Below are 26,664 nucleotides of genomic sequence, written 5' to 3'. Positions count from 1 at the left end.
ATATACACATACATATATATGTGTGTATACACATACATATACCACAAATGTAAATATTACATATGTATATGTGTGTATTATGTGCATGTGTGTGTATACACGCATACACGCGCGTGTGTGCCAAATGCTTGTATGGGGGGGAAGAAAAGACGATACTCACATTTAATCCTTCGCATTTAGAGACATTTAGTTCTTGCAAATTTTTACACTGATCTAAATCAAACATAAATAACATGTTGTTAGAAGATTTATTGCACACATTTAAAATTTTTTTTCAAGAGTATGAATAACAGTAAGATTACATGAAATGTAGCACCATTCATTAGAAAACAAGAAAAGAAATTTTGGCAAGGAATTCATTCTAAGTATATGTCTGCTTTTCCAAGGAAGTGGTTCCACTTGGCCTAAAATTACAATATGTAGACAAGCTTATAATTTCATGAAGATAAAAAGGGGAAGTGGAAAGAAAGAAACTACTTATTTCAGAACAACAGCCTCCTGAACCTTCAAAACACTTCACAAAAACCAAATCTTGTATTTCCACAGCACACCTTAGAAACTGGCACAAAATCCTCCATTCACCAAGAACTAACAGTTTATATAAGTTGTTCAAGGGCAAATTAAAAATCATCATTAAAAATGCTAGAGGCAAAATCTTCAGAGATTTATTATTCAAGAAATATTTAACATGCCTACCATGGGCAAGGCAAGATGACAGTAATGGGGAGGGGACAGGGAAGATAATTCAAAGAAGATAAGACATGGTTCCTGTTGAATAGAAACTTATATCTACCCAGAAAGGTAAAATATGAATATTTTCAAAAAAACATTCTAATATATTACATCATATATAAATGCCATATGAGTACAATAGATAGTAATGATGTGGCACAGATGTCCAGGGGAAAGTGAAATCACTTCCATGTCAGGTAGTCAAGGAAAATATCGTGGAAGAGTTGAAGCTTAAGCTAAGCCTTATAGGATGAGCATGATTTTGATGAGGGGTGAGCAGGCATGCTAGGTGGAGCAACAAGATAAGGTAGACTACTAGCACGGTAAGAATATACTTCTGCTACTCAAATTCATAGGTAGCAGGTCCTCTTCTCATGCCAATAGAAGCCTCAATTAATAAGAAAAATTGTTATTAAATATAAGCACATAGAAACACAAAAAGGCATAGCATAGCAGATAGAGTTCAAATTAGATAGATTCAAACCCTATCTCTGAAACTAGATCCATGGACTCAGGGCAAGTCCTTAAACCATATTGCCTCAGGCATCTTCCTAACGCTTATCTACTTGGTCCCAGCTATGTTTCCATTTGTTGATGGAAGGAGTTCCCACACCAGGAGTTCCTTTCATTAATAAAATGACATGTCTTTCATATATTTACTTAATTATAATTCTATCCTAAGTTACATTTCTTCCACTGTAAAAAGTGGACCACCTTATAAATTAATGACGCAAATCAGAAGTATGTTAAGAACCAAAAAATAGAAAGAGACCTTTGAAAGAAATGTTGATCTTGGAAGTCATCAGTAGCACAACTTAAGGAAAATATAGATTCCAAAAGCAATACATGTTAACTGGATTTCGGTGAAAAATATTTTTATAGGTCTGAACAACTGCCTGAAAGTAGTAAGACTATCCTTTCAATTATAAAATTAGGTTTCAAAGATTCTCTTTTTATCAATAAATACTTATTAGTGCCTAGTATTGTGCCAGTTTCTATGTTATGTGCTAGCGATACAAATAGAAGGAATGAAATAATCCCTATTTGCAAGAAGCTTACATTGTAATAAAAGATACAGCAAGAAAATACAAAATTTTATACAGAATATGTATATTATATATATAATTCATACAGAATAAATTTAAAAGACAATGCAAATAAATACTATTTGGATTTGTTTATAATTATATTAGTATATAGCTATATTATTTATAGTTAAATACAAGGTAGTTTGAGAGGGAAGGATCTAGCCACCGGAGATGTCAGAAAGGCTTCATGTAGAAGGTGGTACTTGAGTTCAACCTTGAAAAGAGGAATTTCATGTGATGCACGTAAAGAGGGAGTATGTTGCAAGCATGGAGAACACCCAGTACAACAGCAGCTAGCTCAGAGACTGAATGCATGTAGCAGGAATAGAGAGATGGCCAGTTTGTCTGCATTGCAGCATATGGGAAGATTAATGTCCAAATTACTTTGAAAAGATAAGTTGGAGCAAGGTTGTGAAGAATTTCAAAAGCTAAAAAGAGGAGTTCATATTTAATTCCACAGGCAATAGGAGATACTGGAGTTGGCAGAGCAGGGCAATGAAAGTGATAGATCTGCACTTAAGAAAATCACTTTGGCCACAATGACAAGGATGGACTGAAATGAGGAGGTACTTGAGGTAGGAAGACCAATGAGGAGGTATATTAGCGAGGCAATAATCACAATATAGATGATAACTGTTAAAATGCCTATGTGGTTCTGTATCGCAAAATATAAGAGATTCTCCATATAGAAGGTAGAAGAAGTAAACCATTTATTCAGACACCAGAGAACCAGATCCCATAATCACTAAGTCCAATCCATCATAGCAGCAACCAATTCCCAAAACCAGTAAGCCCACTTTATCATAACAGCAAGGAACTTAAAACACAGTATCACAGCATGGAGCCTCGACATCCCATAACTTCCACCCCCTGGCTGGGGCCTTGCCACCAACGATCATTCACAGCACAGCACAAGTCTACTTTTTCCCTCAGCAACTGCTCTCTCTGCATTTCCTGTGACACACTTTCCTTTTCCTCTCAGCAAGCTTCTACCACCACATGTGACTTAGGCTTCCTGTGACATAAGCAGGTCACATGGCCTATTAATGGGTGGGAAAGATCTTCAAATCTAAACTGTCATTTCAGGAAGCTGTTACAATAATACTGGTGAGAAGTGATAAAGGCCCAAACTAATGTTGTAGCTGGGTGAGTAGAGAGGAAGAGTCAAAAGCAAGAGATACTGTATTGGGGGAGAAAGAATGAGCAGTCAAGAATAAAGCCAATGTCACAAACCTGGGAAACTGGAAGAATGGAAGTGGTTTTGAAGTAGAGAAGTTTGGAAGAGGACTGGGCTTGGGAAAATATAATGAGTTCTCTTTTAGAAATGTTAAGTTTGAGATGCCTTCAGGATATCCAGTTTGAAATGTCTAGTAAGCTCTGGGGAGAGACCAAATACACAGATCTGGGTGTCATTAGCATAGAGATGATAAATTAAACCCACTGGAGCTGATAAGGTCACCAAGACAGTCAGTGAAGAGAGAGAGAGGAGTAAAGGGCACAAGAGAGAGCCTTAGGGACACATAATTTGGAGACAAGATCTAGACGATGAACCAGCAAAGGAGGAGTAGTTAATTGAGATACCTATTTAGATAATTGACTTACTGGGTGTATATTTTCCACTGGCAATACTTTTTCTGTTTGCTGAGTTTTAAAAGGTATTGCCACTAATTATTATAGCTAATTTATGGTTTTCAAAGAAACAAACATAATAGACTCAATCACTTCTCATCTAATCACAGCCCAAGTAAACTCGGAAGATTCTTGTCCCAAACCCTATTTACGCTAACAAGTCAGATCCCAAGAGCATCTCCCTTTCAAGATCCTGCAAATGTAGTGTGATTCTTCTCTAATGCTATCAACTTGAACCCCAATTCCAGGGTGTTGTCCCTAATGTCAACCCAATGTCAATTAGCACCTCAATATCATTTAACCAATTAACATACACTTTCCCTAACACCTGGGAGCATACTCCTACCTATACCACAACTTGATCCCTGGGGAGAGTTGACTCCAACTTAAAGTGTTTGCTACAAGGTATTTGCTCCAAGTTCACTTGCAAATGTGGCATGGCCAATCAATGAACTGCTGTGGCTCCCTCTTGGCTACCTTTTTTTTTAGCATGCTCCAGGCTGTATTCAGACAATATCAGTTTTTCTCTAGAGGTGGATAGCACCTTTCATCAGAAGTTTTTGGGATTGTCTTAGAACACTATTATTGAGAATCGCTAGTCCTTCACAATTCTTCATTGTACAATGTTTCTGTTACTGTGTACAACATTCTCCTGGTTCGGCTCACTGCACTTTGCATCAGTTTATGTATGTCTTTCCAGGTTTTCTGAAATCATCCTGCTTGTCATTTCTTTTTTTTTGAGAGTAAAGGAGTATTTATTTAGTATTTTTAGTTTTCAGCATTGATTTTCATGAGAGTTTGAATTACATATTTTCTCCCGATTTCTACTCTCCCCCCCACTCCAAGATGGCATATGTTCTGATTGCCCCATTCCCCAGTCAGCCTTCCCTTCTGTCAACCCACTCCCCCGCCATCTCCTTTTCCCTTACTTTCTTGTAGGGCAAGATAGATTTCTATGCCCCATTGCCTGTATATCTTATTTCCTAGTTGCACGCAAAAACTTTTTTTGAACATCTGCTTTTAAAACTTTGAGTTCCAAATTTTCTCCCCTCTTCCCTCCCCACCCACCCTCCCTAAGAGGGCAAGCAATTCAACATAGGCCACATGTGTATCATTATGCAAAACCCTTCCACAATACTCATGTTGGGAAAGACTAACTATATTTTGCTCCTTCCTATCCTATCCCCCTATATCCAATTTTCTCCCTTGGCCCTGTCCCTTTTAGAAAGTGTTTGCTTTTGATTACCTCCTCCCCCATCGGCCCTCCCTTCTATCGTTCCCCCTTTTTTATCTCCTTCCTCCTTCCTTCCTGTGGGGTAGGATACCCAATTTAGTGTGTATGGTATTCCCTCCTCATGTCAAATCCAATGAGAGCAAGATTCATTCATTCCCCCTCACCTGCCCCCTCTTCCCTTCCTACAGAACTGCTTTTTCTTGCCACTTTTATGCGAGATAATTTACCCCATTCTATCTCTCCTTTCTCCCACTCTCAATAAATTCCTCTCATCCTTTAATTTGATTTTACTTTTTAGATATCATCCCCTCATATTCAACTCACCTTGTGCCCTCTGTCTATACGTGTATGTGTATATATATATATATATATATATATATATGTGTATATATATATACACACACACATATACATATATATACACACATATGTATGTATGTATGTATACTCCCTTCAGCTCCCCTAATACTGAGGTCTCATGAGTTATACACATCATCTTTCCATGTAAGAATGTAAACAAAACAGTTCAACTTTAGTAAGTACTTTATGATTTCTCTTTCTTGTTTACCTTTTCATGCTTCTCTTGATTCTTGTGTTTGAAAGTCAAATTTTCTATTCAGCTCCGGTCTGTTCACTGAGAAAACTTGAAAGTCCTCTATTTTATTGAAAATCCATATTTCGCCTTGGTGCACAATACTCAGTTTTGCTGGGTAGGTGATTCTTGGTTTTAATCCTAGCTCCATTGACCTCCAGAATATCATACTCCAAGCCCTTCAATTCCTTAATGTAGAAGCTGCTAGATCTTGTGCTATCCTGATTGTGTTTCCACAATATTCAAATTGTTTCTTTCTGGCTGCTTGCAGTATTTTCTCCTTGACTTGGGAGCTCTGGAATTTGGCAACAATGTTCCTAGGAGTTTTCTTTTGGGGATTTTTTTGAGGAGGTGATCGGTAGATTCTTTCAATTTATATTTTACCCTCTGGCTCTAGAATATCAGGGCAGTTCTCCTTGATAATTTCTTGAAAGATGATATCTAGGCTCTTTTTTTGATCATGGCTTTCAGGTAGTCCAATAATTTTTAAATTATCTCTCCTGGATCTATTTTCCAGGTCAGTGGTTTTTCCAATGAGATATTTCACATTGTCTTCCATTTTTTCATTCCTTTGGTTCTGTTTTATAATATCTTGATTTCTCATAAAGTCACTAGCTTCCACTTGCTCCAATCTAATTTTTAAAGTAGTATTTTCTTCAGTGGTCTTTTGGACCTCCTTTTCCATTTGGCTAATTCTGCCTTTCAAGGCCTTCTTCTCCTCATTGGCTTTTTGGAGCTCTTTTGCTGTTGGAGTTAGTCTATTTTTTAAGGTATTATTTTCTTCAGTATTTTTTTGGGTCTCCTTTACCCAGTCATTGACTTGTTTTTCATAGTTTTCTTGCATCATTCTCATTTCTCTTCCCAATTTTTCCTCTACTTCTTTAACTGGCTTTTCCAAATCCTTTTTGAGCTCTTCCATGGCCTGAGACCAGTTCATGTTTTTCTTGGAGGCTTTTGATGTAGGCTCTTTGACTTTGTTGACTTCTTCTGGCTGTATGTTTTGCTTTTCTTTGTTACCAAAGAAAGATTCCAAAGTCTGAGTCTGAATCTGAGTGTGTTTTCGCTGCCTGGCCATGTTCCCAGCCAACTACTTGACCCTTGAGCTTTTTGTAATGGTATGACTGCTTGTAGAGCAGAGAGTACTTTGTCCCAAAGTTGAGGGGCTGCACTGTTGTTTTGAGAGCTTTTTCTACACCACAAGCTCTGCCACAGCAGCACTCCTCCTCCCCCAAGAACTGCCAACCTCGACCACGACTCAGATCTGAGCAGGCTCTGTACTCCTGCTCTGATCTGCCACTTAATTCCTCCCACTAGGTGGGCCTGGGGCCAGAAGCAACTGCAGCTGTAGTTCTGTAGCTCCACCACCTCCACTCCCCCTGGGGCAGTGGCCAAACTGTGAACTCCTTTCACTCTGTTCCTGCAGTTTTTTCCCACTAACCTCTGTTGTCTTTGGTGTTTATGGGTTGAGACTTCTGGTAACTGCCACAACTCACTGATTCAGGGCGCTAGGGCCTGTTCCACCCAGATCCCGGGTCTGGTTGATCCAGGTGCAGCCCATGCTGAGCTCTGCTCCCAGCTCCATGTGCGATAGACCTTACCCAGTGACTATCCAGGCTGTCCTGGGCTGGAGCCCTGCTTCCCTCTGCTATTTCCTGGGTTCTGCAGTTCTAGAATTTGTTCAGAGCCATTTTTATAGGTGTTTGGAGGGTCCTGGGGGAGAGCTTTAGGCCAGTCCCTGCTTTCCAGCTACCATCTTGGCTCTGCCCCTTGGCTATCTTTTAATCAATATTAGATCGAACAGATGGCTACAGACTTCACCCCTCACTATCTAGGCTTGCCACAAAATTTAGGATAGACTATACCTCCGGGGCATCTGGTGTCTCACCATTCTTAACTCTCAACACCCAGTAGCTCTCCAATATATTTTCACCTAAAACAAACGCAAAGAGGAAAACAGAAATCTGTATTCACAGTCCACAAGTCAGTCCTGGGTAGGGAAGACCTAAGGCCTGTCCCCAACCAGAAACTGGATATCTCTCTCATCAGAATTCAGGAAATAGCAGGAAACTTATTTTGGCCAGTTAGCCCCTTTTGAATGTACCCTTGTCTGGCTCAGTAGCCAATCAAAAGTCTTTCTTCACCATGTGGTTCGTGAACAGATATGAGACCAAATGTCTGCACATGCTCCATAGAACACAACAGCTGTGCCCACTGTACATACTCATAAGAGCTGCTCTCATTGGCCAATGCTTAACTAATGGCAAAAACAGTGATAACACAGCAGTTTACACTTCTCACAATCTGGGTCTAGGTTATGCCTGGGTCTAAGTTATTCATTCTTCATAATAAATACTCAGCCTGGATGTGAGTAAATAAGCAATTATTAAACACTTACTATGTGCCAGGCACTGTGCTAAGGGCTAGGAATACAAATCAAAAGAAGACGTCTCAGTCCTCAAGGCGCTCACAGTCCAGTAAGGGAGACAATATGTAAAGATAAGATATAAGATATAAGAGCTATGCAAAGTAGATGGAACATAACCTCAGAGGGAGTGGCCCCAAAAGCTAGGGGAACTGGAAAAGCCCTTGAAGGAAGCCAGGGAAATGAAATAGTCAATCAGCAAGCGTTTATTAAATACTAAGCACTGAGCAGTGAAAGACAAAAATGAAAGAGTCGTTGCCCTTAAAAGAAGCCCACAGTTTATCAGGGGAGACAACATATACACATATATAGCAAATATAAGAATACTAGATAATTTGGGGTGGGAAGGCACTAGACACTGAGGGGATAAGGCTTCGTGCAGAATTTATTTGAACTAAATTTTCAAGAAAACTAGGGATCCTAAGAAGTAGCTGTGCGTGTGAAGGATGTTCCAGATATGGAGTATAGCCTATGCAAAGGAATGGGGATGGGAGATAGAATGCCATGTGTGAAGGCCAGTTTGGTTGAACCACAGAGATTTTGAGAAAGAACAATAATTCATAAGGCTCTAAAGGAAAGCTGAAGCCTAGATGTAAAGGCTTTTAAATGGCAAATAGAGGAGTTTCTATTTTATCCTAGGGATGACAGGGAGCCACAGCAGCTTACTAAGCGAGGAAGTGACACAGTCAAACCTATGCCTTGGGAATATCCATGTGGCAGCTGTGTTGAGGGTGGATCAGACAGGATGTTACTGTAACAATACAGGCAAGAGGTGATGAGGACCTGAACAAAGGTGGTGGTCATGTGATTACCGAGGAGACAAATGCAAGAGAGGTGCACACAGAACCAATAAGACTTGGCGACTGACTGGATATCTGGGGTGAGAGAGAGGTAGAAATTGAAGATAAGCTTGAGGTTGCAAAATTGTCTGACCAAGAAAAATAGTGGTGCCCTCGCAGAAATGACAAAGGAGAGACGAAGAACGGGATTAAAAAGGAAAGAGAATGAGTTCTGTTTCGGATATGTTGAGATGAAGATGCCGAGGGGACATCTAATTTGAGCTGTTCGGTTAGACAGCTGGTAATGAGAGACAAGCTCAGGAGAAAGACTGGCTAAATACAGAGATCAGGAAATCATCTGCATAAAGATAATAACTGAACAACTAACAAACCACAGATATTTCAAAATCAAAAGTAAACACATGGAAAAAATTAGCATCAACGTAATGATTTATAAAAATAACCAGCAATTAAGGCAAAGTATTTTTAATTATAATGGCCTGTGTAGAATGTAATAGCCATGGAAGCAGATTTAAATCTCACTTTTTACTTCTATTTCCTTCCTTTAAAAAATCCATGGGTTTTTTTCACCCATATAGAAATCAGCACAAAGGATATAAATCAAGCTACTCAATAGTTTTGTTTATTATTTTAGTCCATATTCAGTATTTAAATATACTCACAGCTGTTATTGTACTTGTGCCTTACTGGTCTGCTATTATCAGGGAATTAGCTGTTACACATTACTGAGCTTTCAATATAATTAAAGTTTAGTCCTTAAAGTTAAACTTCAAATCTATTCATTCAAGTATACAGAAATTTACAATGTTATCACTGGAGGGACCATTAAATATTAGTTTAGTACAACTCTCTTGTTTTACAGGTGAGGAAATAGGCTCTACTACAAATCTTTCTAAGATGTATTACACATTTCTCTACTTTTTAAAGTATATCATACTGAACATAGATTTAAATCTAGAAAGGATATTAAATATCATTTAGTCCCACTCCTTTCTTTTACAGACAAGAAAGTTCAGGCCTGGAAAGGTTAATGACTGGTCCAAGTGACATAGCATGTGGCAGAGTCAGCATTCAAACACAGATCGTGTGGAATTCATTGCAACAGGCTGATTTTCATTATTTAACCTTTTTCAAAATATAATTTAATTTTTTGATGACTTGAGTTATAAATGTAAAAAATAAATTATTGGCCTAGCCTATAAAATAGTGGTTTCTAACATTTTCACGAATAATGATCCCTTCACATCAAAAATTTCAGGCATGATAGTAATCTCTCTCTCTCTCTCTCTCTCTCTCTCTCTCTCTCTCTCTCTCGATATATATATATATATATATATACATATATATATACATACACATACACACATATATATGCTGTATATATACACACACATATGTATGTATGTATACACACACGTGTATGTATATATCCACTGCTTGAGAAAAAAGAATGCTATTACGAATTTAGTAACATTCAAATTAACTTGTATTTTGTTAATCACAATAGCATCTTACATATATCTAAAAATAGTAATATTTATGAGCCAGAATTCAGTCTAAAGGTGGTTTTTTTATGTGGACTTACATATTGACAAGGTTTTGGCATACTGGGACCACGAGAATACCAAGGCAGATTTGCCTGGAATGAATTCACACACTCAAGCCTTCTCTTAGTCAAGTGGCAAAAAGTTGATTGCAATACTTTAGCAAAAGTGAGCAAGGCTCCTCACGGGAATCTGCGGGAGACTGAGGCTGGTTCTGGGGTTGATATGGAAAAGGAGCATGGGAAGGGAGTGCCAGGGACACTCATTAGGTCATCTAAGGGTCCAGGTATCTTTGGAAGCCATGGGTGGGAAAGTGTGGGGGGCTGTCAGAGGCACGGACCTTGGGGACCTGGCAGGAAGAAGAGTCCTTGAGCCAAGCACCCTCTGTCTGTTCTGATAAGATAATATGGGGCCTGCTAAGAAGTTGGGAGGATTCCAGAGACACGATCTTAGGGCCAGGGCTTGAGCACCCCATCAATATGAGCTCAAAGGTTCTTCGCAATCACTCTGAGGTGCCTGAGGGTGTATGACCCATGGGGTCATTGAGCAGGGCTAAGCATCCCCACACGGCTATGGCTTCTGAGATTTTATGCCTGCTTTTTATAGTTTTAGCATCAGCTGCTGTTATAATGTTACCATTAGTATCTTGCATAATATAGTGGAAACAGCAGTGGATTCAAATCCTAAAACCAAGACTCCTGGACAGCAGTGCACTCATGAATGTTTAACAATCACTTCTCTCCAGAAAAAAAAGTACAGTAGGACACACTGTAAGTTTAATCTTCATTACTAACACTTTCTTAAGTCTAGAGAGCTGGGCCTGGAGTCGGGAAGACCTGAGTTCAAGTCTGGTCTCATACACTGCCTAGCTGTGTGACCCTGGGTAAGGCGCTTCACCCTGTTTGCCTCAGTTTCCTCATCTGCAGAATGAGCTGGAGGGAGAACTGGCAGACTGCTCCAGCATCTCTGCCATGAATGCTGTGGTCTATGGGGTCACTAAAAGTTGAGCATGATTGAATGACTCAACACCAGCAAAATCCAGACAACCAACAAGACAACAAATCAAGCCCTAATCTGCAGCATTGCACAATTTCCAAGACATGAATGCTAACAGTGGAAACTTAGCAATCGGAGCTGGTCTGGGCTGACCCCAGCACACACCCATCACACATTATTATAACCTGTGTAATCCTGGGTAAATCAAGTAATCTCTTTGAGCTTTTGTTTCCACTTCTATAAAATAGGAACAAAAACACCTATACTCTCTACGTACCAGGACTGTTGTGAGAATAACGCCTTGTATACCCTAAAGTACTAAATAAATGTTTATAGTAATAAATGTCCTCCCTCACACACCTTCTGACTGGTGGCTGTGGGATAGGAAATTGGATAATTTTACTTATTTGAACCCTAAAATATTGGTAAATCATGCCTTGCTAAGAACCTCTGGGGGCCATTCTGGATACAAGTTCCATGAATTTAAATGTATAGACTTTGTAACATTTTTTTTTTATTTAGAGACCTTTTTTGCTTTCTTACTGGTTCCTTAGTTTTGATAATGACACCAAGGTAAGTGAGGTTATGCTTTCATTGGAGAGATGTCTTGTGATTAGTTCCTTTTCTCTGCATCCAGAAGACAAAAGCTACTGTAAATTTAAGCCACCTTTTCAGAGAATGTCCTACATAGCACAAAACACCTACCAAAAAGACAATTCACAATGAAGAATAAGTTCCTTCATAGGGAAGGCAAAGGGTAACTGTCTGAAACACCTTCCCTGTTATAGAATATGAATGAGGCCACTATTTCAAAATATTTTTCCTAAGGGCACCTATTGTTCACAATTCTAGATGAATTAAAAAACCACACTAACGGCGAGATAAAGGAAATGTTTTGATTGATATCTGTGTCGATATGAACAAATGTATCTGCATTCCACTTTTGAGGCAAATTTTGAGTATCCCTTTGTTTTGGCCTTATTTCAGAGCTCTTTTCCACCCAAATAGCTCTGATTACTTAGCTAGCCTGTACTCTCTTCCACAAAAAATATTGCTCTCACCTGGCTTTCAACTAATTTCTGATAAGGAACTGATAACCAAGATATTAGTTGACAGTATAACCCATTTCAGAAACATTTTCATATTTTAGTGCAAATGTTTAATTTAATTTTAGGGTGGCACCTTAGGGGCATCTCCCAGTCTTCATGTGGGTCCCCAAAACAAGTCATCTCAAGCTCAAGGTGTTCTGAGGTCTACAATTACTCAAAACTATAGTTCACAAGTCCCCACTGATATGTGTGCTTTTACTAGTCAGTCAGAGGGCACAACTAGTTCAAGTTAAAGTTATTTAATGAAATAGCATAGTAAGAACAAATACTGAAGCTGAAACTTAAATATTATGGCCACATAATGGGGAAGATAGGACTCACTGGAAAAGACCCAGAAGTTGGGAAAGGTTGAAGGAAAAGGGGATGGCAGAGATAAATATATAGCGTCATGGAAACAACAATATGAACTTGGACAGCCTTCAAGAGGTAGTAGAGGACAATAGAGTCTGGCATGCCCATGGGTCACAAAGAGTCAGACATGGTAACAACAACAACCTACTAAGAAAACCAATAATAAAATATTTCTCCCATAAACCTAAAGCACTCCTGAAGACTACACATGAAAAGGCAAACATTCTTTTTGAACATGTGACCAAAGTATATACAGTACAGGAAACATACAAGAGGGCATAGTATAGTGATCACCTATGTTCAAGATATACACGAGGAGGGGCAACTCATACCTAGGACACTGCAGGACCGCTAAGGTCTTCCAATGACATCATCAAGCCAGGCTAGCTAGGCTTGTTTCCTGTTGGCAACACAAGGTGTATAGTCTCCCAGTATATAGTCTCCACTATGAATGAGGGTATGACATGTAATCTTTGCCAGGCACGTCTCCTTACTGGTTTCATGTAGGCTCTTGTTGATGGTGCTTCACTGCTCCTAAGGTGGGTGCCAGGCACGGTTCCACTCAACACAAGATTGTGGAAGTTCTCTGCACTTCTAACTTTTAGAGTTGGCTACCATCCCTAGCTGAAGTACTTCTTTCCAGACATGCTCTGCCATCTTTTTTTTATCTGAAAGTCCAGAGGCTTTTGCTAGAGTTCTTTAAAAAAAATGGAGTGTTCAGACACCCAGTCTTCAGACTAAGGATAAAATCCCAAGCAGCTTTCTCCCATAAATAAGATCTGTTCTCAGAGCCTGGGCTGTAATAGGCCTTTCTGCCAGAATATTAGATTCTTTACTATAGACACCAAGCGCTTTAGAAAACATAATAGTTTCAGCTAATTTATGCCTTAAAGCTTTAAGTCTATTTTTTAACCATGACTTGCTAAAGTCTTTAATAAGGGCAGAAAATCTATCAGAAGCTGAAAACTGACTTGGGATTAGTAACTCCTCAGGCTTCTTGCTTAATGTTCGACAGCTAAATTGCATCCAGTCATCATCAGTTTTAAGGCTGTTCCTCCAACAAAATGCCAAACAACTCCTCAGTATCTTCCTTGTCCATCACCCCATTTTCACTTTTCTTGCCTACCTTTTCAAATCTGACCTTATAGTTAACAAATTTAACTCTACACTGTCTTCTACTTTCCACTTTCAAATCTTTCACTTTCACTCATTCCATGCCAAACTCAAGCTCTGCATAATTCCCCCCATTTGCCTCCTTTACTTGTAATGGAGCTGGAAGAAGTTAACCTCTTCAAGGATGATTCAGGGGAAAAAATGACACTTTCATTAAGTGTTTTCTTGAGTATGATAATTATAGAATAATTAGTGAAACAAAATAATTCAGAAAATTCTCAGTTCAAGTAAAAAGTAAAGTGGAAAATGTCTTAACACTCAGGAGTGATCGGGTTAACAAGTATTCATGAAATGCCCACTATGTGTTTAATGTGGGGCATACAAAAGATGAAGAAGATATGGTGACAAACAATGTACTCTTGATGTGACTTGTGACAGAAAATCAAAAATAAGCAAAATAAACAAGGAGGAAAAAAGTGGAGGGACGTGCTCTGTTATAATAGAGAAAGTGCTGAATTTAGAACCATCAGACCTGGGTTCATATCCTGAGTCTACCCCTTAATATCTAGGTGAATGTCATTTGACTTCGATGGGCCTCAGTTCTCCCATCTGTAAAATGATGAGATTAGACTAAATGATCTCTAAGATCCCTTTCAGCTCTGAATTCCTGACCCTCTGATCCCTCCATTATGAACCTCCTTTTGGAAAAAGTTAGCATTTCTATGTGCTATAACAAATGTGATGACTAAATTACAACATCCTTTTCACATATAGAAATCTAAAAAAGTCCTTACGATTTCTAATCTTCTTCTTCTTTTCCAACCCAGGAGTTCCACAGGTTCCAGCTGTATCTCATCGTTTCTGAACGGCATTAGTTAATATTACACAAACTCATATTTCAAAGCAATCCTTTCACAGTTTCATCTATCACACAAAGCAATTGAGGCCAGCTGGATGTCAGGATGCAAGTGGTTGCCATTATCATATTCCTCTTCTTTTGTAAAACAGCTGAATTTAGGAAGACAAGTTTGGGGAGTTCAAGAAGCAAAGCTCACAATGGAAGGGCAAACAATGGCAGGAGGGCCTCTGGCACTGTGAAGCGTTATGCACCAGGCCTTCCATGTGACGTATATACTTATCTTCATGAAAAATACTTAGATTGTCAAGAAAGAAAACTAGTTTATACTCTGCCTGGTTGGCCTGATGATTTATTGCACATGCTGCTAGCAAGAAATAGAATCCGTATATTGAAGAATAATATGTTTTCCAAGTTCAAAAAACTGAAAAGCCTGGATTTACAGCAGAATGATATATCCAAAATTGAGAGTGAGGCCTTCTTTGGTTTAAACAGACTTACCACCCTCTTACTTCAGCACAATCAACTAAAGGTACTGACAGAGGAGGTGTTCATTTATACACCTCTTCTAAGCTATCTACGTCTCTATGACAATCCTTGGCACTGTACTTGTGAGATGGATACGCTGATATCAATGCTGCAGATCCCAAGGAACAGGAATCTGGGGAACTATGCTAAGTGCGAAAGCCCACAAGAACTGAAAAACCAAAAGCTGAAGCAGATAAAATCTGAACAGTTATGTAACGGAGATGAAATGGAGCAACCGGCCCCCAAGACCCAAGTATCAGGAAGACCTACGGTTGTCAAGCCTGAGGCTGACTCCTCTCTTTGCCACATTTATGTGTTTCCCATACAAACACTCGATTGCAAACGAAAAGGTTTGTACGCAGGTTTTTCCTTCTTTTTTATTAATATGAGCTGTTAAAAGTGCTCCTTTGCATGTTATATTTTCTCGTGGTACTTCCTGATATTATTTTCTTCGTCTTACTATCATGGTTGTGGCATTTGCTCTGATATGTTCTGACCACATTTGGTTGTGAGGAACGCTTGAGGTGGAGATAGAGCAAGGCAACAGGAATGTTCTCATTCTTCCCAAGACTCTCCTGCTTCTGAAAGCTGGGGAACCATGCCTCTGTGTGTGTGTGTGTGTGTGTGTGTGTGTGTGTGTGCGCGCGCGTGTGTGTATGTGTCTTAATTCAACCTCTGGCATATATGGAAAGCCTTCATTTCCAGATATGACTCCAAACCAGAAGGAAACAAAAAAGAGAATGAAACTAGGCCCCAACGTGTGCCCCACCAGCCTGACTTACTCCCACTAAGGTGAAAGGCTAGTGTGCAACAGAAAGCTGAAATGAACCTAAAGAAAGAAAAATCTGCAGAATAGGACAGACGTGACTCTGCTAAGGAACGTGTGATTATGTCTTTTCGATTACTTTTATCCCAAAGTTATAACCAATAACTTCCCAAATTAATATAAAGTTATAACTACTAGAGAAGTTAGCTTGCCTGTGTTGTAATTATTCCTATATGTACCCCCTATGTTACTATATTGTCTTATATAGTACAGCTACATACTATAATGCCACAAAGTAGAAAAACTGCTTGTAAATTACAATTCAAACTCAAAGAATTTTAATAATAAAAAATTTACACATCACAATAACAAAGACCAGGACATTGCCTACCTCTTGAAAATGACTACTTACTACCAAAAATATCACAATATTGATGAAAGTGTGAGCAAAGCTTTGAGTAACCTTGAAAGTTCTATACTAATGTAAGCTATTGTTATTATCCTTGCTATTATGAATAATGATGTATAAAATTGTAGTCACCTCTAGATGGACCCTGTGAAGGATTCTGATTTTCAGTACAGATTGAGGCTTCTCTGAAATGATGATACAGATACAGGGGTGTGATGATATAAGAGGAACATGGTATAATTGAAAGAACCCTGGACCTTGAGTCATGAGGGCCTGGGTTCAAGTTATGGGCTCTGCCACAGTAGGGAAGTTACACAACTCCTCTAGTATCACCTTTCTAAAGTAATGCCCGTATCATAGAGGTGCTCTGAGAAAAGAGGCAGTGCGGTGCAGTGGAACAAGAAGTGACTCCAGGGGGACCGGCCTTGACCTCCAATCTCTGCTGATACGTTGTGACCTGGGGCACAGATCTGAACCTCCCTGGGGTCTCACTTTGCTCACTGTAAAATGAGGGGGGTTCAGCTGGATGGCTCTTGGGTGATCTGCGAGTCTTCTAGGTAGTACACAGATTATGCCCCATCTGGTTCATAGGGGAGGCAGAGCCAGGAGTATGGTTCATGATAAACAGTCCCAGGGGAGCAAAAAAGAAAGCATGGGAAAGAGGACAACAGCAGATAGCCAAAGAAACAAAATGAAAAAAAGGCAGAAAAGACAGGAAAGGACTGAATAAGGGAGTGTAGCCTGCCAAGAAGACAATTTTCATTGTTCTTGCCCACAGTACCATCTTTTAAGCTGGAACAATGTACTGACCACACCCTGCCTTCCTTGCCATTCTGATTAATATAGTACAGCTGTTCACCTCCTTATAGCTTAGACATCACACCATCATTTATCTTATGATTATTTTCCAGTCCTCAAAGCTTTAGTCTGGTGCAATATTCATTCTGAAAAGCTTCTACAGGGTCTGAAGTCTTGCAATTAAGCAAGGGTCCACATAGTTTATCATCAGGCTCTTAATATTCCCAATACAGCAAGCAAGTCTAGTATTTCCTTTACCAAGAATTTTTGTTTATAAAAACTGAGTGAGGGGATAGGCTTTGGTGGGCAAAAATCTGGTTTCAGGTAGGTTTAAGAACTGGTGGAAGATGAGATATATCCAGTTAGAGGCTGGTAAGTCTTATCAGTATGCCATGCTCCTCACTAGCTAGCTGCATGATCATTAATGTACTGTCTTCTTGGAAGGCACATCCATGCATTAACCAACCAGGCCAGATGCCTGACTGGCGAAGGCTCTCCAGGGATTTGATATTGGTTGGTTTCCGGTCATATTAGGCTTTTGCCCCTTATATGGTTTCACGTGTGTCAGTTTAAGCTATCTACATCTCCTTAGACAGTGGTAGAATCATCAGGGAACAGTGTGGAGTAAGAATTCAGGGAAAATCCAGGGTTGGAAACCACAGTTCATGTGTAAAGAAGTATTTTGGGTGGATGAGTCAAGTGTGCTCTTATGGCAGAATTCTGCCATGGGAAGTTGTGTAAACAAGGTGTTTCTTTAATAATATAAAAAATAGCACTTGTGATACTGTTCCAGATTTAATCTTCCCATCAGACTGAAGATTATAAGCAACAGAAAGGTAAACTTTTACTTAAGGATGGTGAATAGTGAAGTTCAGAAGAACACTATGAACTAAGGGCTCTTGTTGGAGGTGAAAGGTGTAGGGAAACCATGGAGCCTAAAAAAATCTCTCTGAGACACAGGCAACTTGGAAGTAGTGAAAAATTCAGTGGAGGAAATAAAATGATCTATCCTGAATGGATGAAAGGATGAATGAATGAACAAACAAATGAATGAAGTGCTAAAGCTTTTATTAAGTGTTTACTCTATACCAATTCCTGAGGATACAAATAGAAAAATGGAGACATCATTGCCCTCAAAGAGTTCATACCCTTAACTAGGAGAGGCAACACATAAAAAAGAAAGTTCAGCTTGAAAGCAGATGAAAAGACTTGGAAGTCCTAAAGGCTCAGTGGCAAGATGAATAACACAATACCACTGGCCTTACAGAAAAAATCATGCTCATGGAATGGTGACAGGTTCACCATGAAGTCGAACATTACTGCCACTCAAGACCAAAGGGGAGTCAGTATAAGCTGCAGCAAGACTGCTAGTTTTTTTTCATGTGATCTGTGGCTCAGGCATACACTTCACAAAATATACATATCAACTGAATGTGCATGTGCATGGCATGTGCAGCCAAGAAAATTCCTGAGTAATTGTTTTGACGAGGTTTTGACAACCAGTAGCCAGGCTGTCAGAGCACAGATGGCATATCATTCATTAGGATTTTTCCTGGGTAGATAGGTGGAGATGGGTAGAGGAATAGGAATGGAGATACACAAACCGATAAGAAATGCAGCCTCTCACCTTCACCCCCCACTCTTGCTACCAACAGAGGAACAGTACTAGCATGAAACATGGACAGCTGTGACTGCCTTCTGGTAGATGAATCATAGGAGGTATGAGCAAGGTTGAATTGTTACAAAGTTTTCCATCTGCAGATGTCTCTGCAGTTGGTGATTGCTCTTCTGGGTATCTGTATTCAGTTTCTACAAAATAACACCTACACAATAACTGCAATACCCTGGTATCTAGAAGATGGTAAAAATTAAAAAAAACAAATCTAAAAAAATAATGGTCAATAATTCTGACATTTGTTGAGTTTGTGGGTGGTTTAGAGTTGTCCAGTGCTCTTATAGTATATGCCAACAACAGGTTGCTGGGTTCCCTCTAAGGCAGCGATTCTTGCCTTATTTGGGTCATGGATAATCTAGTAAAACCTATGAACTCCTTCTCAGAATAAAGTTTTTAAGTAATTGGAAGAAATGCTCAATTTCAGTTAGAGGTTACTTGAGGCAAGTCAGCAAACATTTATTAAGCACATAATATGTTCCAAACAGATACAAAGAAAGACATAAACAGTCCCTGACCCCAAGAAGCTCACAATCTAATGGAGAAGACAATACTCTAACAACTATGTATTAAAGAGATGTATACTAAGCACTAGCGATAGAGAGGAGAAGGCACTAGCATTAAGGGTGAAAAAGCATGAAAGGCTTTTTGCAGGAGATAATGAAAATAAAGATGTAATTTTTTTCCACCCAAGTCCATGGACCCCCTGAAATCTATCCTTAGAACTCAGGTTAAGAAGCCTGCTCTGGATAATAACTCTAAGTCTCAAACGGGATCTAGAGTATAATTAGATTCTTCTGTTAGATGTCAAGGATAATTTGTGGAAGAAGGAAGAACAAGATCAACACAAGATGAAGGGTGGAATGCCTTCTAAGAAAACAGCTCCCAATCCAACGCTGGATGTGTAGGTTTCTACTATGGGGGCAGAAAGGCTTATGCCTTGAGTAAACTAAATGGTCTAAAATAAGAGTGAATGTGAGCTACTACTCAAAGCTGAATGAGAACCACAGGTCACAGGTACCTAGCAAAATGCCTTTGGGTGCTTCAGTAAGTTACTGAGACATCAGTGATCACCTAATATATGCTAGGCAGTCTCTGCCCTCAAGGATCTTACCTTCTATCAACACAGACAAAATGTACATTTATAAGGTTATAAAAATAAATACAAGGTAATTTTAGAGGGAAGGTAACTAACAGCTAGGGGAATAAAGAAAGGTTTAACATAGTTGGTACTTAATCTGATGAGGACACCTTTGAGACATGCAAAGAAATGGGGCCATAGATACAGAACCAGGGCAAAAAAGGTCAGGAGAAGTAATGACTGGACCTTGCCAAGCTCAGGAAGCACCACTTTTTTTCAACACTGGGGTCTCCCACTTGAGCATGACCGCAAAATGTCATGAGTCCACCCATTCTCCTTGCCAGCCTCTGTCATGACTTGGAATTTCCATTTTCTCTCTCTAGCACCTCGTATTTCTCTAGCTTGCTGAATGTCTGGACCAAATAATCATGCTGGTCAGCATCCCAGGAGTACATAAAAATATTGTCTATATAGGTCCCCACCAGCAGGTAGTAACGATAACATCGATGACAAAGATGATAGTGTTTATATAGGGCTTCAAGGTTAGCAAACTGAGGATGTTACTAATGTTATAAACTAGATGAGAGGAAGAAAGGCAGTTCTCTTGGCAGCAATAGGGAAGTTTGGACAGGGGAGGGTTTAAGAGAAATGATACAAGTTGTATTCTGGTTATGTTGAGTTTGAGTTGCCTATGTGGCGTCCACTTCAAAATGTTTAGAAGGCAGGAGGTAATGTGGGCCTATAGCTCAGGAGAAAGACTAGGGCTGGATGTGTAGAACTGGGAATTAATTTTACAGAGATGAATAGAATCCATGGGAGTTGACTAGATCAGAGTAAGTATAGAAAGAAAAGAGAAGATCTAGGATACAACTTTGGAGGACAATGATAGTAGGTATAACATGAAGAAAGATGCAATAAAGGAGAATGAGAAGGTTTTCAGCCAGGTAGGAAAAGAACCAAGGGAGAACAGAAGCATGAGAACCTGCCAAGGAGACAGTATCAAGCAAAAGGTAGTCAATGGTGCTCCATTGTTGAGAGAGATAAACAAGGATGGAGAAAAAGCCATTAGATTTGGCAAATAAATTATTGGCAACTTTGGCAAAAGTGCCTCCAGTTAAGTGATAAGGTCTGACATCAAACTACACAAGGTTTAGAGGAGGAGAGAAAAGGAGGTGAAAATGCCAAGTATGGATAGCTTTTCCAAGGAGTTTAGCTGAAAAGGGGAGGAAATAGAACAATATCTGACAGCACAGTAGGCTTAAGTGAGTCTTTTTTATAAGGATGAGAGAGATGTGGTCATTTTTTAAGACAGCAGATGAGGAATAAGTATATAGAGATTAAAGATGAGAGAGAAAGAGAAAGGGGAGAACGGCATTCTGCGTTCAAAATTCTTCCACCTTCAGCTCATATGGCAGCATCTCAGACCTTCACTGGCTATGGGCAAGCCATGTTGTGAATCAACACAAACCATATCTCTATTCCCACTGAGACTTCTCTGGTGCAGGCCCTTATGACCACCTACCTAGATAATAGGCTCCTAGCTGGTGTTCCCACATTTATGTTCTCCCCTGTTCAATTTGTTCTTCATATTGCCGCCAGAGTAATCTTTCTTGCACAAAGAATCATGTTATTCTTCTACCTAAAAATCTTTAGTGATTTGCTATTGCTTCCTTAGTAAAGTTCAAATTCCTTTACCTGGTATTCAAGGCTATGCACCATCTGGTATCAGTCTACTTTCCCAGACTTATCTCACATTAATCCTCTTCCATGTACTCTTACGTACCAGATGATCTGGATTATTTTCTCTCCCCCAACATACCTTGTGGTTTCATGCCTCCACCCTCTGCTCATGCCATTTCCCCTGCCTGGAATGCTTTACCTCTCACTCTTTACCTTTTAATTTCTATTCATCATTTCAAGGTTAATTCAAATGCTACCTTCTCCAAAAAGTCCTCCATGAACCTTCCAGTTGGTTTTTTCCTTCATTTCCTTAATGCACATGTAGCAGAGAATATGAAGCATGAATAGAGTTCCATGGGTTAGCTTCTGCTACACCCCTATGGAATACTGCATATTATACTTACCTGTGTTTAGTTCTCTTCCCTCTCCTAGGTCTGTCAGCTCCATGAGGACAGGGACTATACCTGATACAATTTTTGGATTTCCACCAGCACCTATAACCCTGCTCTGTTTACTAACAAGTGTACATCAATAAATGTTTGGTGAGTAACATTGTAAGAGGTTGAGTCAGGCACCAGGTCAGAGTAATAACAAGCTAAACATTGATCAAATAATAATCTCAGTAGGGCAAAATAGAAGGCAAACTCAGAAATACGAAGCCACAAAAATAAAGCTGAGTAGGAGTAAGATAAGGGAAAGAGAACTGGGAAAGGTCCATGCTACTGAGGAGACAGCAGGTAGTGGTCTTGCTCTTTTAAACCATGATGATACACGGATTATGCTAACCTTGTCTTCCCACACACAAAACACTCTGTACAGTGCCACGCAGCTGTTTACTTCCTTGCAGTTCAGACATGTTTTATACTCTTGTATTTTATCTATGTTTTATTTTTGGCATGGATCAATAACTTATTGAAAACAGACCACCTAATGTCACATAAAAGTGGCACCATATTCCCTTCATATTCTTATGGGGTTCCTTTTCTCGTGGGATAAGGGCAAAGTGTAAGGAAAGTGGTTCCTAGAGCTTTTCCCACTCCTAAGTGATAGACTGAGGACCATGAGTAGAAATTTAGGCAGCCTGAACCAGGACAGCATTCAGCTGGATAACAGGGTTCAAACTCCATTCCATTCACTGTGACCTTGGAAAGTAATGCCAGTGCTATTGAGGTCACAACCACACGACTAGATTTGTTTCCTATAACTCTCTGCAACCAGTATGCAATCTCACACATTACTAGGTGAACAATCACAGAGTAACTTGGGAAATACAATTCTGGAGTTCCTCTTAATTTATTAAAGTGCTTTGCATTGACCTAGCAAATTAAACTTGAATATACTTAACTCACGAACTGCAAGCAACAGGGTATATTAGAAAAGTTGGTAGGTTAACTTCCCAATAGTCAGAATGTGTAAAGCTCTTCACTGTATTATGGCTACAAAATCATTATCTCGTAGTATATATGTCTTATTATGATTTATAATTAGGGTCTATATATTTATTAGGATTCCTTTTGGTGATGCTTATGTGAAAATTTGAATGTCAGGCTACTATTTTTCATTGTGTTAGGAGAAAAAATGAAAAAAAATAACTGCCGTTATTGGGCTCCTGTCCTTTATTTGCCAAGAAGACTTTTGCCTTTGTTGTTGCTCCCAGAATGTATGGCAGTAGGTAGAGAGATCTGTTTTCCGTTAATAAAATGAGAAAAGGACTACTTTATGTAAAATAGAAAATGTCTGAACCTGAACCACACTATATTCAGGAACTAAACAACCATGAAAGAAATTATCTCCCTGGTCTTTCTTTTTTATCCATAGTTTATTCCTTTCCCAAAGCCAGTTCTGCCTTTCTTCTTTCTTTCCTGTGCATTTCCTATTCCTTTCTTCCAAAATGCAACCACTTTCACTTCATATGATGAATTTGTTCCTGTCCTCAAAGGCTGCCTGTCTAAACAAAAATGACAGCAACAGCTGTATACTAATTTTTGCATCTATGAGTTACAGGAGAAATAGAAAGCTTTTCAGCAAATTTGTAGATAAATGTATAGTCAACAGTCTTTAAATTCTAACATTACCATTTTTTTAGAAATCATCACAGTCTCAAAACTTTAATTCATTACTAATTTTAAAAGTCAGCATTGATAGATATATAGGAGATGGATATTCACAATTCAAGCATGTTGTAGTAATTAGCAATTACAGATTTTCAAAATTTCATAGGCTAGGCAATGCCCATCATGGCATTCACACTGTAAACACAACCAAGCTATGAGAAACCTGGCTGCTCTCCTTCATGGGTTTTCAATAAGATGGTCTTAGAGATATCTGCTTTATGTCTGCTAGAATTTCAAGCAAATAAATGAATGATTCAGATCTGGGTTACCCAGTCATTCCCCATTCTTCTTCATGCTCACTAATGTCTCCACTCACTTCTCCCAACATTCATATTTTTAAAAAACTGAATAGGTAAAAGAAAGGTATCAAACCCAAGCTCTTACTTGATTTGAAGTCAATGCTCAAATGAGCTTTTTGATATGTAATAAAAATCAAAATGCTGACCAGATTGTGGAACTAGAAAGCCTGCATTCAAAACCTGGCTCTCATACTTATTAGCTTGGGCAAGTCAATTAGCCTCTCTGTTTCCCTATCTGTAAAAAGGGAATAAAAGGCTTGCCTTGTCTACCTCACAGAGTATTATCAGTAAGGTAAGATTTATGATATCGATGGTGACCATGAATATGCCTGTATGGTTCAGAATCGCAAAATAGAAGAGACTCTCTGTGTAGAAGACAGAAGAAGTAAAACATTTATTCAGACACCAGAGGATCAGATCCCAGAACCAATAACCCTAATTCGACATAACAGTAACTGTATCCCCAAACCAGTAAGTCCACCTCAATGTAACAGCAAGGAGATTAAAACACAGTATCACAGGAAAGGGCCAAGTCATCCTGTAACCTTCTCCCCGCCCCCCACCATGAAGGCCTTCCAGTAAATACTCATTCATGAATCCTGTCTGTTTGCCTATGTCCTATCCTCCCACAGCTCTGAAAGTTCTTGGGAGGAAAATTACTTTGTAAATCTAAAACAGTATATAAATGTGAATTATCCTTCAGCCTGGGACATAGCAATAAGATCATTAATAGAATGCCCCAGTTATACCCTCTTGACTTTGATTTCCTTGTTTTTACTTAATTTAATTCAACAAGTATTTGGTAAGTGCTAGTTATAACCTCTCTAAGCCTCATTTCCTCATCAGTAAGATGAGGAGATTTGATTAGATGGCCTCTGAGGTTTTCTATGCTTCTATATGAATATTGGTGTATTAGGTGCTGTAGAGGCTGCAAAGAGATAGAAAACATATACTCAAGAACTTTGTCATCACGATGGGGAGATAATCACATACACAATACTTAAGCAATGAGAAGAACAAGGCGGCACATGTTAACTGCCAAAATGAGTGCACGACAGTGGGAGAATAGATAGGACTCATTGTGGGCCAAAGCGATCAGAGGTTTCCTGGAAAAGGAGGGCTTGAGCAAGGTCACACAGAGTAGGATTATTAGCTAAATTTGTAATTTATGTTCCTTTTGCCTCATCCCACTTTTTCATCTTCACCTTACTTTCTGTCCAAAGGCCAAAACATACACTGACACATATAGTAATTATTCATACATGTACTCATACGGGTGAGTTAGCCTTTTTCCAGCTGTCTTGAAATAAGTCAGATTGCTGTACAGGGGATGTGTGATGTGCCAATTTAACTACATGTGTGTTCAAGTTTGCCATTACTGCCCTAGAAAATTGTAGGAAAAAGGAATAATGGCTTTATTCATTTTTTTGCCAAAAGACTTGGTCTTTCAAAAGAAAGAAATGTGGAATTAGTTGAAAAGAATGTCTGTGCCATATTGAGATGAGATTTGCCAAAATTACATGAAAGTTGGATTTTTTAAAATCTACTTTTAGCTCTACATTTACCAGCATGCCCTTCCAACTTTTTGAGCAGTCATTTTACTACTAAGATGGTGAAAGTTGAAAATCATTCAGGTAAATTGTTCCCAGCTGCTTCTGTGGATAGTCGAAAATGCCGCGGCTACGGCGAGGTACATAAATCTTCCCAGGTGGGAACAGTGGTTAAGTACTTTTTATTGCAGCCAATAAGGTCATTCATGACTCTTCCACTACCCTTGAGAAGCCTTCACAGGGGCTCTGGTTACTGATGACAGTAAGGACAGACCACAAGAAGGAAGACTATGTGAATAAAAATTTTCTAATTTCTTCCTCAACACTGAAAGATAGAGGGATGGGAAGAAGGTTGCTGACAGGAAGGAAAAGTGGCAATCAAATAATTATTATTATTTGTTCATTGTGAATCCAGTATTCTGAGTAGCACGAAACATGCAAGGAGACAGAACGATACAGAGAAAAGAGTACTGGCTTTGGAGTCAAAGGAAAGCCTCCGAGGCTTCCTGCCCGTGAATGACCTTGGGCAAATGACGTCATCTCCCTGGGTCACAATTTCCTTATCTGTGCATGTACACACGCACACACACACACACCTTCCTGATTCAGGCACAGCAATCTACTGATTGTGCACCTAGCTGCCACTGTGCAAGTCGCTGGGGCGTGTGTGTCATATACATACATACATACATACATACGCACAATACATATACATACACATACAAAGAGAGAGAGATGCTCGCACAAATATATATTTTTGTTGTTTAGTCATTTTCCACTTACGTCTGACTCTTCATGACCCCATTTGGGGTTTTCTTGGTAAAGATACTGGAGGGGTTTGCCATTTCCTTCTCCAGTTCATTTTACAGATGGGGAAACTGAGGCAAACAGGGTTAAGTGACTTGCCCAGAGTCACCCAGCTAGTAAGTATGTGAAGTCACATTTGAACACAGAAAAATGAGTCTTTCTCCTTCAGGCCTGGTACTCTGCCCACTATACTACCTACCTGCTATATGTACAGACATACACACATACATACATACATATATACACATATGTGCACACATATGTATGCACATACACACATCTACATACATGTTTCCATCCTATTCAAAGTGGTTAACTTCCACATTCTTAATAGAAGGTACTAGGCACATGCATGTGGTAAATATGTGGCTAAACTGGCACAGAAATACTGATCTGACTTTTCCAGGACAGCTGGAAAAAAGCTAGCTCACCCTTAAAAGTACGAATAATGGCGGTATGTGTTGGCCTTTGGACAGAGAGGAAAGGAAAGATGA

General features: G+C 39.3%; 2 protein-coding genes across 2 annotated transcripts in view; one reads left to right on the top strand and one right to left on the bottom strand.

Moving 5' to 3' along the window:
• Positions 1-235, bottom strand: part of FBXL13 (F-box and leucine rich repeat protein 13) — a 156,545-nt gene extending 156,310 nt beyond the window's left edge. The window contains exon 1 of the mRNA XM_036760646.1: positions 161-235. Coding sequence (XP_036616541.1) covers positions 161-235 — 75 coding nt within the window. The remainder of the gene's footprint in view (positions 1-160) is intronic.
• Positions 1-26,664, top strand: part of LRRC17 (leucine rich repeat containing 17) — a 67,834-nt gene that overhangs the window by 14,608 nt on the left and 26,562 nt on the right. The window contains exon 2 of the mRNA XM_036758520.1: positions 14,438-15,344. Within this exon, the coding sequence (XP_036614415.1) occupies positions 14,573-15,344 (772 nt within the window). The 5' untranslated portion in view covers positions 14,438-14,572. The remainder of the gene's footprint in view (positions 1-14,437; positions 15,345-26,664) is intronic.

This window comes from Trichosurus vulpecula, chromosome 5 (assembly GCF_011100635.1).
Source record: "Trichosurus vulpecula isolate mTriVul1 chromosome 5, mTriVul1.pri, whole genome shotgun sequence".
In the NCBI taxonomy this organism is placed as follows: domain Eukaryota; kingdom Metazoa; phylum Chordata; class Mammalia; order Diprotodontia; family Phalangeridae; genus Trichosurus; species Trichosurus vulpecula.
Note: the sequence above shows the minus strand (reverse complement) of the source record. Positions and strands in the feature narration are given on the sequence as shown.